General features: G+C 48.1%; 1 protein-coding gene across 7 annotated transcripts in view; it reads right to left on the reverse strand.

Annotated features, from left to right (window-relative positions):
* The window catches only part of LOC122540243 (kazrin-like), a 719,824-nt gene that overhangs the window by 64,467 nt on the left and 642,353 nt on the right, over positions 1–13,004 (reverse strand). For all 7 annotated transcript variants that reach the window (XM_087980531.1, XM_087980530.1, XM_087980528.1 and 4 more), the window contains 2 exons: positions 6,621–6,739; positions 5,422–5,653 (listed from right to left, as the gene is read on the reverse strand). In XM_087980531.1, the coding sequence (XP_087836657.1) occupies positions 5,422–5,653; positions 6,621–6,739 (351 nt within the window). The remainder of the gene's footprint in view (positions 1–5,421; positions 5,654–6,620; positions 6,740–13,004) is intronic.

Consider the following 13,004-nt stretch of genomic DNA (forward strand, 5'->3'; position numbering starts at 1 on the left):
GGGATGGCCTCATCCCATGAATGAATTTTTAAAAAGTCAACATTCTGGGGGGAGAGACGATGCCAGCGAGTTGAGAACGAGTATTAACTCGTGCCTTCTCATCCAGTTCTCTGGAATGTTCTATCCCGGTTTCCTATCACTGCAGGTCAGACACCAGAGTGTATTTGACCTTGGCACTGGCTGGAACATGGGCAGTTCTCCCACTGACAAAAACCAGTGAGGAACTGTATCCCGTCGATAACCTTATTTCTCTTCCCTGACAATCTTCAACATTGATATCAAACAAGTCCTTCAGCGTATGATGCAGTGCATTGAGAAATGGGTCACCTTGTGAAACAACCAAACTTTGTCTGTCCATCGTAAAGGCTAGGAAAATCTGTGTGATGTTCACAGCATGACTCTGGGATTCTACAACTCCGGCTATTTAATTCCAAACTGGAATTCCATCACTTTCTCTTTTCACGGTTGGCCGAAATATCTGTAAATGTTCCTTTACTGAAAGCAAATTCTCTCTCTTTTATATTGTTTCCATTGCATGTGTTTTTTTCCCCAAATATTCCTTCATTGCTGTCGTGACCTCTGGGCTCAATTCTCTGTGTGGCCTCTTTCTACGTGGCCTGGATTTCTGTCTGTGAGTTGGGTGTGCAGAGTCAGAACTCCTGGCTCCTTTTCCAAATGGCTGCGATAGCTGGTCGCTGGGGCACCCGACATTAGTGAGGGAGGGGGGTGGGCGGGGGTGGTTCCAGAAGTGGAGTTGGTAGCGCCAGGGCTGCCAAAGAAACAGCTGACAATCATCTGGCATGTTTCAGAGCTTCAATAATGCAGGTATGCTTGAAGAGTAGATACCATTCCAATATTGAGAACACGGCAACCAGTTTATGCAAACTGTACGATGTGATAAAGATTGGAATATCTAATGTTAGCTGGTTGTTAAATCTTTTTCAAGTCATACATACATACAAATGGACATCACTGAAACAGACCCTTTGGTCAAACTCGTCCATGCCGACCAGATATCCTAAATTAATCTAGTCCCATTTGCCAGCACTTGGCCCACATCTCTCTAAACCCATCCTATTCATATAGCCACCCACATGCCCTTTAAATGCTGTAATTGTACCAGCCTCCACCGCTTCCTCTGGCAGCTCATACCATACACACACCACCCTCTGCATGAATAGGATGCCCCATTGGTCACTTTTATATCTTTCCCCTCTCACCCTAATCCTATGCCCTCTCGTTCTGGACTCCTCCACCCCAGAGAAAAGACTTTGTCTATTTACCATATGTGTCCCTCATGATTTTACAAACCTCTATAAGGTTACCCCTCAGCCCCGATGCTCCAGGGAAAACTGCCCCACCCTGGCAACATCCTTGTAAATCTTTTCTGAACCCTTTCAAGTTTCACAGCATCCTTCCCTTCGGAAGGAGACCAGAACCGTCACCGGCAAAGATTCATACAACATAGGACAGAAGAGCAGAGGAGCGAGCCCTTTGGCCCACAATGTTGTGCCGAACATAATGACAAATTAAACTAACCCTTTCTGCCTGCCCTTGGTCCATATCCCTCCATTCCTTGCGTATATGTGTACTGACCTAAAAGCCCCTTCAATGCCCATCTCATATCTGCTACCCCCACCCCTCCAGCAGTGCATTTCAGACTTACCACTCCCTGTGTAAAAAAACTTGCCCCTCACATCTCTTTAGAACTTTCCCCCCCTCCCACTTTATATGCAAGCCCCCTGTAGTAGCCATTTCAACTCTGGGAAAAAGATTCTGCCGTCAATCCTATCGATGCATCTCATAATTTTGTAAACTTCTATCAAGTCTCCCCTCAGCCTCCGCCACTCCAGACAAAACAACCCGAGTTTTTCTAGCCTCTCCTTATAGCTCAGACGCTCTAATCCAGGCAGCATCCTGGTAACAAAAGCAGAAATTGCTGGAAAAGCTCAGCAGATCTGGCAGCAGCTGTGAAGAGAAATCAAAGTTAACGTTTCAGGTCTGGTGACCCTTCCTCAGATCAGCATCCTGGTAAAGCTTTACTGCACCCTCTCCAGAGCCCCCACATCCTTCCTGCAACGTGGTGAGCAGAATTGAATGCAATACTCTAAGTGTGACCTAACCAAAATCTTACAAAGCTGCAACTGAGACCGTCAAAGCTGGATACCCGAGTCCTGTCAACTCTCTACGGTTATGGTCTGTCTGACGCTTTGTGTGTTTCTGTGTCTCTCTGGGAGCTGTCATCGCACATTTCATCACATCGAGAACAAACACCATCACTTTGCTGAGCGGAGGTTCACTCTGCAATCTCAAACTAGTAAAACTCGAATCAAGCGAAGATTAAATAAAAGTGAGTTTCCTCCTCAACCTAAGTTTGACAATTCAAACTCCGCAAACCCTGTAACTCCCCCAGCTGCCCCAGCTTCTAACTGGAGTGACTCACTGGCTAACCCTCACAACATAGCAATCTGCTCCACTGCACTCCGGGAGAGCACATTGTAGGCCGAACAATGACATAATTACAGTGTTTGGAGTTTGCACAGAAGCTGTATGCCAATTATCAGGGATTTGTCAGAGGTGACCTTGCCTGCTATTGTATGATGTGACGGAGGAGCTGAAGGGTTTATAACAGCCATGAGGTTTGCATGTCTAAATTGACAATACTTTCGGCTTCAGTCAAAACACTTCAGTCTGGCACAGGAGTCAGAGAGAGCGTCTGATGCTGGCTTTCCTTGGAGATAGTGTCTGAGCCTCAATTCCCAGCAAGGTAGCAGCAGTGACACTCCAATCTCTCTCCCTCCCCTGCCTCGGGTTGGATTGAGAGACCGGGACAGTCTGCAGTAAAGTGGAGAAGCTGGTGGACAAGGAAGTGAGGAACAGAAGCAGCACAGCCAATGTACTGTACCTGAGCAGGTTCTTCCAAACAGTGATCCAATCATCCTGCAGAACGTGTCTCTTCAGATACTGATCAAGTACCTTTTTCAATATTATGAATATACCTTCTGCCACTGCCCTTTCTGGCACCGTATTTGAGATCAGGGTCTCACATCTCTAGGTATATTTCAATACACTTACAACAATAGTTTACAACGATCTGCAGATGTTCTCATTTACAGACACGGGTATGTACTCACAAACACACAGAAACACACACACAGGCACACACAGAGACACACACACACATGGGCTCACACTCACACAGAGACACACACACATGGGCTCACACACACACAGACACACATACATGGGCTCACACACACACAGAGACACACACACATGGGCTCACATTCACACAGAGACACACACATGGGCTCACACTCACACAGAGACACACACATGGGCTCACACTCACACAGAGACATACACATGGGCTCATACACACACAGACACACATACATGGGCTCACACTCACACAGAGACACACACACATGGGCTCACACTCACACAGAGACATACACATGGGCTCATACACACACAGACACACATACATGGGCTCACACTCACACAGAGACAACACACATGGGCTCACACACACACAGAGACACACACATACATGGGCTCACACTCACACAGACACACACACATGGGCTCACACTCACACAGAGACACACACACATGGGCTCACACACACACAGACACACATACATGGGCTCACACTCACACAGAGACACACACACATGGGCTCACACACACACAGACACACATACATGGGCTCACACTCACACAGAGACACACACACATGGGCTCACACTCACACAGAGACACACACATGGGCTCACACACACACAGACACACACACATGGGCTCACACTCACACAGAGACACACACACATGGGCTCACACACACACAGAGACACATACATGGGCTCACACTCACACAGAGACACACACACATGGGCTCACACTCACACAGAGACACACACACATGGGCTCACACTCACACAGAGACACACACATGGGCTCACACACACACAGACACACACACATGGGCTCACACTCACACAGAGACACACACACATGGGCTCACACACACACAGAGACACATACATGGGCTCACACACACAGAGACACACACACATGGGCTCACACTCACACAGAGACACACACACATGGGCTCATACACACACAGACACACATACATGGGCTCACACTCACACAGAGACACACACACATGGGCTCACACACACACAGACACACATACATGGGCTCACACTCACACAGAGACACACACACATGGGCTCACACTCACACAGAGACACACACACATGGGCTCATACACACACAGACACACACACATGGGCTCACACTCACACAGAGACACACACACATGGGCTCACACTCACACAGAGACACACACATGGGCTCACACACACACAGACACACACACATGGGCTCACACTCACAGAGACACACAGACATGGGCTCACACTCACACAGAGACACACACACATGGGCTCACACACACACAGACACACATACATGGGCTCACACTCACACAGAGACACACACATGGGCTCACACACACACAGAGACACACACATACATGGGCTCACACTCACACAGACACACACACATGGGCTCACACTCACACAGAGACACACACACATGGGCTCATACACACACAGACACACATACATGGGCTCACACTCACACAAAGACACATACACATGGGCTCACACACACAGAGACACACACACATGGGCTCATACCCACAGAGACACACACACATGGGCTCACACTCACACAGAGACACACACACATGGGCTCACACACACACAGACACACATACATGGGCTCACACTCACACAGAGACACACACACATGGGCTCACACACACACAGAGACACACACACATGGGCTCACACTCACACAGAGACACACACACATGGGCTCACACACACAGAGACACACACACATGGGCTCATACCCACAGAGACACACACACATGGGCTCACACTCACACAGAGACACACACACATGGGCTCACACACACACAGACACACATACATGGGCTCACACTCACACAGAGACACACACACATGGGCTCACACTCACACAGAGACACATATACATGGGCTCACACACACACAGACACACACACATGGGCTCACACTCACACAGGCACACAATAAAGTGCACACTGAGGCATGTGCACGTTTTCACACATTCACAGATACAACTCACACATTGACACACACTGACGTACACCCACATGGGTTCACACTCTCACACACATATGCAGGCACATGTGATTTCACACTTATATTCACACACACAGATACAGGCACACACATACACACACACACACACACACTCACACAGGCACACCTACACACACAGGCACACCTACACACGCAGGCACACCCACACAGACAGAGACACATCCACACACACACACACACAGAGGCATATACACTTCACCTCTCTGTCGAAATCCCACTGTCGGAACAGCTCAATGGCGAGCAGGAGACTGATCTGGTGAAATTTCTTCGACACATTCAAGTACTTCTCCAGATCGCGCTTTGTGAGAGAGTTCAGCACTCGGCCATCAACAAGGTGGTTGTGGAAAGCCTGGGAATACTGCAGGAGGCCCACATCATTCAGCCATGCCTTAGCGACCCAGTGGTGGTCCAGTTCGGAGGCTCTGGACAATCTGCAGAGATAACAACCAGGGCAGAGAAAAATGCTGTCAGCATCGCGGCACTCACTGTCAGAAACAGAAGTTAGATCCACATTGACTTTGTCATGGGTCAAGGTTCAAATGTTTTCAGGGCAAAGATGTCCAGTGAGGCATAAATAGCCTTCTGATTGGCTGCCTTCATTGGCAAATACAGGTCAATAGACAATAGACAACAGGTGCAGGAGTAGGCCATTCAGCCCTTCGAACCTGCACCGCCATTCAATATAATCATGGCTGATCATTCCTAATCAGTATCCTGTTCCTGCCTTATCTCCATAACCCTTGATTCCACTATCTTTGAGAGCTCTATCCAACTCTTTCTTAAATGAATCCAGAGAGTGGGCCTCCACTGCCCTCTGGGGCAGAGCATTCCACACAGCCACCACTCTCTGGGTGAAGAAGTTTCTCCTGAGCTCTGTCCTAAATGGTCTATCCCGTATTTTTAAGCTGTGTCCTCTGGTTCGGCACTCACCCATCAGTGGAAATATGTTTCCTACTGCCAGAGTGTCCAATCCTTTCAAAAGTCATCAGGAACTGTGCCCCTGAAACACACTGCACATGTCCAGGGGGTGTTGGTGCTGGAGTTTATATCGTCCCTTTAGAGAACTTTGCGCCATTTTTGTCAAGACTATGACCATGAATGATGTAGGTGAGGTGGTCTCGTGACCTTTGAATTCCGTTTTGTATCTGATGTAAATTTACTTTTCATTGCTTTCTTTCTGAACTTTAGTGGTTTGTCTTAGCTTCAGGTAATACTCAGGATTTACGTTATCTCCTTGAACCATGTTTGTTTAAGTTAACCAGTCTTCGTGCTACGTAAAGGAGCAACAATCAGTCCAACTAGTTTCTGCTGTATTTACCAGGACCCTAGGAATCTAATGTCAGGAAATGACCAGCTTCCTGGGAAAGGCTGAGGTCTAATCTGAAGGTCTCTGCTCACCCCTTCCCATTCTCAGCTTCCCGATAATCCTCAATCGCCAGCCGCAGTTTCCGCCGATGCATTGAGCTGTTCACTCCCAGGCCCAACTCCAAATCATCATCATTCAGGCTCAGCAAGACCTGCCGGAGGAAGGAGGGAAAGTTAGAACAGATACAGTGCCCTGCTGATCACAGGGGAGCATATATGGACTGGTCTAATGCAGGGCTACTGTAAAGCATGGACCAGGGTCTGAATAGATCATGGACTGGGTTCTGCAGTAGATTATGGACTGGGTTCTGCAGTAGATTATGGACTGGGTTCTGCAGTAGATTATGGACCAGGGTCTGCAGTAGATTATGGACTGGGTTCTGCAGTAGATCATGGACTGGGTTCTGCAGTAGATTATGGACCAGGGTCTGCAGTAGATCATGGACTGGGTTCTGCAGTAGATCATGGACTGGGTTCTGCAGTAGATTATGGACTGGGTTCTGCAGTAGATTATGGACTGGGTTCTGCAGTAGATTATGGACCAGGGTCTGCAGTAGATTATGGACTGGGTTCTGCAGTAGATTATGGACTGGGTTCTGCAGTAGATTATGGACTGGGTTCTGCAGTAGATTATGGACTGGGTTCTGCAGTAGATTATGGACTGGGTTCTGCAGTAGATCATGGACTGGGTTCTGCAGTAGATCATGGACCAGGGTCTGCAGTAGATTATGGACTGGGTTCTGCAGTAGATCATGGACTGGGTTCTGCAGTAGATCATGGACCAGGGTCTGCAGTAGATTATGGACCAGGGTCTGCAGTAGATTATGGACTGGGTTCTGCAGTAGATCATGGACTGGGTTCTGCAGTAGATCATGGACCAGGGTCTGCAGTAGATTATGGACTGGGTTCTGCAGTAGATCATGGACTGGGTTCTGCAGTAGATCATGGACCAGGGTCTGCAGTAGATTATGGACTGGGTTCTGCAGTAGATCATGGACTGGGTTCTGCAGTAGATCATGGACCAGGGTCTGCAGTAGATTATGGACTGGGTTCTGCAGTAGATTATGGACTGGGTTCTGCAGTAGATCATGGACTGGGTTCTGCAGTAGATTATGGACTGGGTTCTGCAGTAGATCATGGACTGGGTTCTGCAGTAGATTATGGACTGGGTTCTGCAGTAGATCATGGACTGGGTTCTGCAGTAGATTATGGACTGGGTTCTGCAGTAGATCATGGACTGGGTTCTGCAGTAGATCATGGACCAGGGTCTGCAGTAGATTATGGACTGGGTTCTGCAGTAGATTATGGACTGGGTTCTGCAGTAGATCATGGACTGGGTTCTGCAGTAGATCATGGACTGGGTTCTGCAGTAGATTATGGACTGGGTTCTGCAGTAGATCATGGACTGGGTTCTGCAGTAGATCATGGACCAGGGTCTGCAGTAGATTATGGACTGGGTTCTGCAGTAGATTATGGACTGGGTTCTGCAGTAGATCATGGACTGGGTTCTGCAGTAGATTATGGACTGGGTTCTGCAGTAGATTATGGACTGGGTTCTGCAGTAGATTATGGACCAGGGTCTGCAGTAGATTATGGACTGGGTTCTGCAGTAGATCATGGACTGGGTTCTGCAGTAGATTATGGACTGGGTTCTGCAGTAGATTATGGACCAGGGTCTGCAGTAGATTATGGACTGGGTTCTGCAGTAGATTATGGACTGGGTTCTGCAGTAGATTATGGACTGGGTTCTGCAGTAGATCATGGACTGGGTTCTGCAGTAGATCATGGACCAGGGTCTGCAGTAGATTATGGACTGGGTTCTGCAGTAGATCATGGACCAGGGTCTGCAGTAGATTATGGACTGGGTTCTGCAGTAGATCATGGACTGGGTTCTGCAGTAGATTATGGACTGGGTTCTGCAGTAGATTATGGACTGGGTTCTGCAGTAGATCATGGACTGGGTTCTGCAGTAGATCATGGACCAGGGTCTGCAGTAGATTATGGACCAGGGTCTGCAGTAGATTATGGACTGGGTTCTGCAGTAGATTATGGACTGGGTTCTGCAGTAGATTATGGACTGGGTTCTGCAGTAGATTATGGACTGGGTTCTGCAGTAGATCATGGACCAGGGTCTGCAGTAGATTATGGACTGGGTTCTGCAGTAGATTATGGACTGGGTTCTGCAGTAGATTATGGACTGGGTTCTGCAGTAGATCATGGACTGGGTTCTGCAGTAGATCATGGACCAGGGTCTGCAGTAGATTATGGACTGGGTTCTGCAGTAGATCATGGACTGGGTTCTGCAATAGATTATGGACTGGGTTCTGCAGTAGATCATGGACCAGGGTCTGCAGTAAATCATGGACTGGGTTCTGCAGTAGATCATGGACTGGGTTCTGCAGTAGATTATGGACCAGGGTCTGCAGTAGATTATGGACTGGGTTCTGCAGTAGATCATGGACTGGGTTCTGCAGTAGATTATGGACCAGTGTCTGCAGTAGATTATGGACTGGGTTCTGCAGTAGATCATGGACTGGGTTCTGCAGTAGATCATGGACTGGGTTCTGCAGTAGATCATGGACCAGGGTCTGCAGTAGATTATGGACTGGGTTCTGCAGTAGATCATGGACCAGGGTCTGCAGTAAATCATGGACTGGGTTCTGCAGTAGATCATGGACCAGGGTCTGCAGTAGATTATGGACTGGGTTCTGCAGTAAATCATGGACTGGGTTCTGCAGTAGATCATGGACCAGGGTCTGCAGTAGATTATGGACTGGGTTCTGCAGTAGATCATGGACCAGGGTCTGCAGTAGATTATGGACTGGGTTCTGCAGTAGATCATGGACCAGTGTCTGCAGTAGATCATGGACCAGGGTCTGCAGTAGATCATGGACTGGGTTCTGCAGTAGACTATGGACTGGGTTCTGCAGTAGATTATGGACTGAGTTCTGCAGTAGATTATGGGCTGGGTTCTGCAGTAAATCATGGACTGGGTTCTGCAGTAAATCATGGACTGGGTTCTGCAGTAGATTATGGACTGGGTTCTGCAGTAGATTATGGACTGGGTTCTGCAGTAGATTATGGACTGGGTTCTGCAGTAGATTATGGAGTGGGTTCTGCAGTAGATCATGGACCAGGGTCTGCAGTAAATCATGGACTGGGTTCTGCAGTAGATCATGGACCAGGGTCTGCAGTAGATTATGGACTGGGTTCTGCAGTAGATTATGGACCAGAGTTCTGCAGTAGATTATGGACTGGGTTCTGCAGTAGATTATGGACTGGGTTCTGCAGTAGATCATGGACTGGGTTCTGCAGTAGATTATGGACTGGGTTCTGCAGTAGATCATGGACCAGGGTCTGCAGTAGATTATGGACTGGGTTCTGCAGTAGATCATGGACCAGGGTCTGCAGTAGATCATGGACTGGGTTCTGCAGTAGATCATGGACCAGGGTCTGCAGTAGATTATGGACTGGGTTCTGCAGTAGATTATGGACTGGGTTCTGCAGTAGATCATGGACCAGGGTCTGCAGTAGATTATGGACTGGGTTCTGCAGTAGATCATGGACCAGGGTCTGCAGTAGATCATGGACTGGGTTCTGCAGTAGATCATGGACCAGGGTCTGCAGTAGATCATGGACTGGGTTCTGCAGTAGATTATGGACTGGGTTCTGCAGTAGATCATGGACCAGGGTCTGCAGTAGATTATGGACTGGGTTCTGCAGTAGATCATGGACCAGGGTCTGCAGTAGATCATGGACTGGGTTCTGCAGTAGATTATGGACTGGGTTCTGCAGTAGATCATGGACCAGGGTCTGCAGTAGATTATGGACTGGGTTCTGCAGTAGATCATGGACCAGGGTCTGCAGTAGATTATGGACTGGGTTCTGCAGTAGATCATGGACCAGGGTCTGCAGTAGATTATGGACTGGGTTCTGCAGTAGATCATGGACTGGGTTCTGCAGTAGATTATGGACTGGGTTCTGCAGTAGATTATGGACCAGGGTCTGCAGTAGATCATGGACTGGGTTCTGCAGTAGATTATGGACTGGGTTCTGCAGTAGATCATGGACTGGGTTCTGCAGTAGATCATGGACTGGGTTCTGCAGTAGATCATGGACCAGGGTCTGCAGTAGATTATGGACTGGGTTCTGCTGTAGACTATGGACTGGGTTCTGCAGTAGATCATGGACCAGGGTCTGCAGTAGATTATGGACTGGGTTCTGCAGTAGATCATGGACCAGGGTCTGCAGCAGATTATGGACTGGGTTCTGCAGTAGATTATGGACTGGGTTCTGCAGTAGATTATGGACCAGGGTCTGCAGTAGATTATGGACTGGGTTCTGCAGTAGATTATGGACTGGGTTCTGCAGTAGATTATGGGCTGGGTTCTACAGTAGATTATGGACTGGGTTCTGCAGTAGATTATGGACTGGGTTCTGCAGTAGATTATGGACCAGGATCTGCAGTAGATCATGGACTGGGTTCTGCAGTAGATTATGGACTGGGTTCTGCAGTAGATTATGGACTGGGTTCTGCAGTAGATCATGGACCAGGGTCTGCAGTAGATTATGGACTGGTTTCTGCAGTAGATCATGGACTGGGTTCTGCAGTAGATCATGGACTGGGTTCTGCAGTAGATTATGGACTGGGTTCTGCAGTAGATTATGGACTGGGTTCTGCAGTAGATTATGGACTGGGTTCTGCAGTAGATCATGGACTGGGTTCTGCAGTAGATCATGGACTGGGTTCTGCAGTAGATTATGGACTGGGTTCTGCAGTAGATTATGGACTGGGTTCTGCAGTAGATCATGGACTGGGTTCTGCAGTAGATCATGGACTGGGTTCTGCAGTAGATTATGGACTGGGTTCTGCAGTAGATTATGGACTGGGTTCTGCAGTAGATCATGGACTGGGTTCTGCAGTAGAGTATGGACCAGGGTCTGCAGTAGATTATGGACCAGGGTCTGCAGTAGATTATGGACTGGGTTCTGCAGTAGATTATGGACTGGGTTCTGCAGTAGATTATGGACTGGGTTCTGCTGTAGATTATGGACTGGGTTCTGCAGTAGATTATGGACTGGGTTCTGCTGTAGATCATGGACTGGGTTCTGCAGTAGATTATGGACCAGGGTCTGCAGTAGATTATGGACTGGGTTCTGCAGTAGATTATGGACCAGGGTCTGCAGTAGATTATGGACTGGGTTCTGCAGTAGATTATGGACTGGGTTCTGCAGTAGATTATGGACTGGGTTCTGCAGTAGATTATGGACTGGGTTCTGCAGTAGATCATGGACTGGGTTCTGCAGTAGATTATGGACTGGGTTCTGCAGTAGATTATGGACTGGGTTCTGCAGTAGATTATGGACTGGGTTCTGCAGTAGATTATGGACTGGGTTCTGCAGTAGATCATGGACCAGGGTCTGCAGTAGATCATGGACCAGGGTCTGCAGTAGATTATGGACTGGGTTCTGCAGTAGATTATGGACTGGGTTCTGCAGTAGATTATGGACTGGGTTCTGCAGTAGATTATGGACTGGGTTCTGCAGTAGATTATGGACTGGGTTCTGCTGTAGATCATGGACTGGGTTCTGCAGTAGATCATGGACCAGGGTCTGCAGTAGATTATGGACTGGGTTCTGCAGTAGATTATGGACTGGGTTCTGCAGTAGATTATGGACTGGGTTCTGCAGTAGATTATGGACTGGGTTCTGCTGTAGATCATGGACTGGGTTCTGCAGTAGATCATGGACCAGGGTCTGCAGTAGATTATGGACCAGGATCTGCAGTAGATTATGGACTGGGTTCTGCAGTAGATCATGGACTGGGTTCTGCTGTAGATTATGGACTGGGTTCTACAGTAGATCATGGACTGGGTTCTGCTGTAGATTATGGACTGGGTTCTGCAGTAGATTATGGACTGGGTTCTGCTGTAGATCATGGACTGGGTTCTGCAGTAGATTATGGACTGGGTTCTGCAGTAGATTATGGACCAGGGTCTGCAGTAGATTATGGACTGGGTTCTGCAGTAGATTATGGACTGGGTTCTGCAGTAGATTATGGACCAGGGTCTGCAGTAGATTATGGACTGGGTTCTGCAGTAGATTATGGACTGGGTTCTGCAGTAGATTATGGACTGGGTTCTGCTGTAGATCATGGACTGGGTTCTGCAGTAGATCACAAATTGGGTTTTGAATTAGATCACAGACCAGGTTCTGCAGTAGATATTGGATAGGTTATGCAGTAAATCTGAGACTGAGCTCTGCAGTAGATCATGAGGTCTATTGTTATCAATAGTTCAGGTATAGAAAGGATGTTGTGAAATGTGAAAGGATTCAGAAAAGATTTACAAGGATGTTGCCAGGGTTGGAGGGTTTGAGCTATGGGGAGAGGCTGAACAGGCTGGGGCTGTTTTCCCT

The sequence above is a fragment of the Chiloscyllium plagiosum genome, unplaced genomic scaffold (assembly GCF_037043375.1).
Source record: "Chiloscyllium plagiosum isolate Xiang-an unplaced genomic scaffold, Cpla_swu_hap1 HiC_scaffold_37, whole genome shotgun sequence".
Taxonomy (NCBI): domain Eukaryota; kingdom Metazoa; phylum Chordata; class Chondrichthyes; order Orectolobiformes; family Hemiscylliidae; genus Chiloscyllium; species Chiloscyllium plagiosum.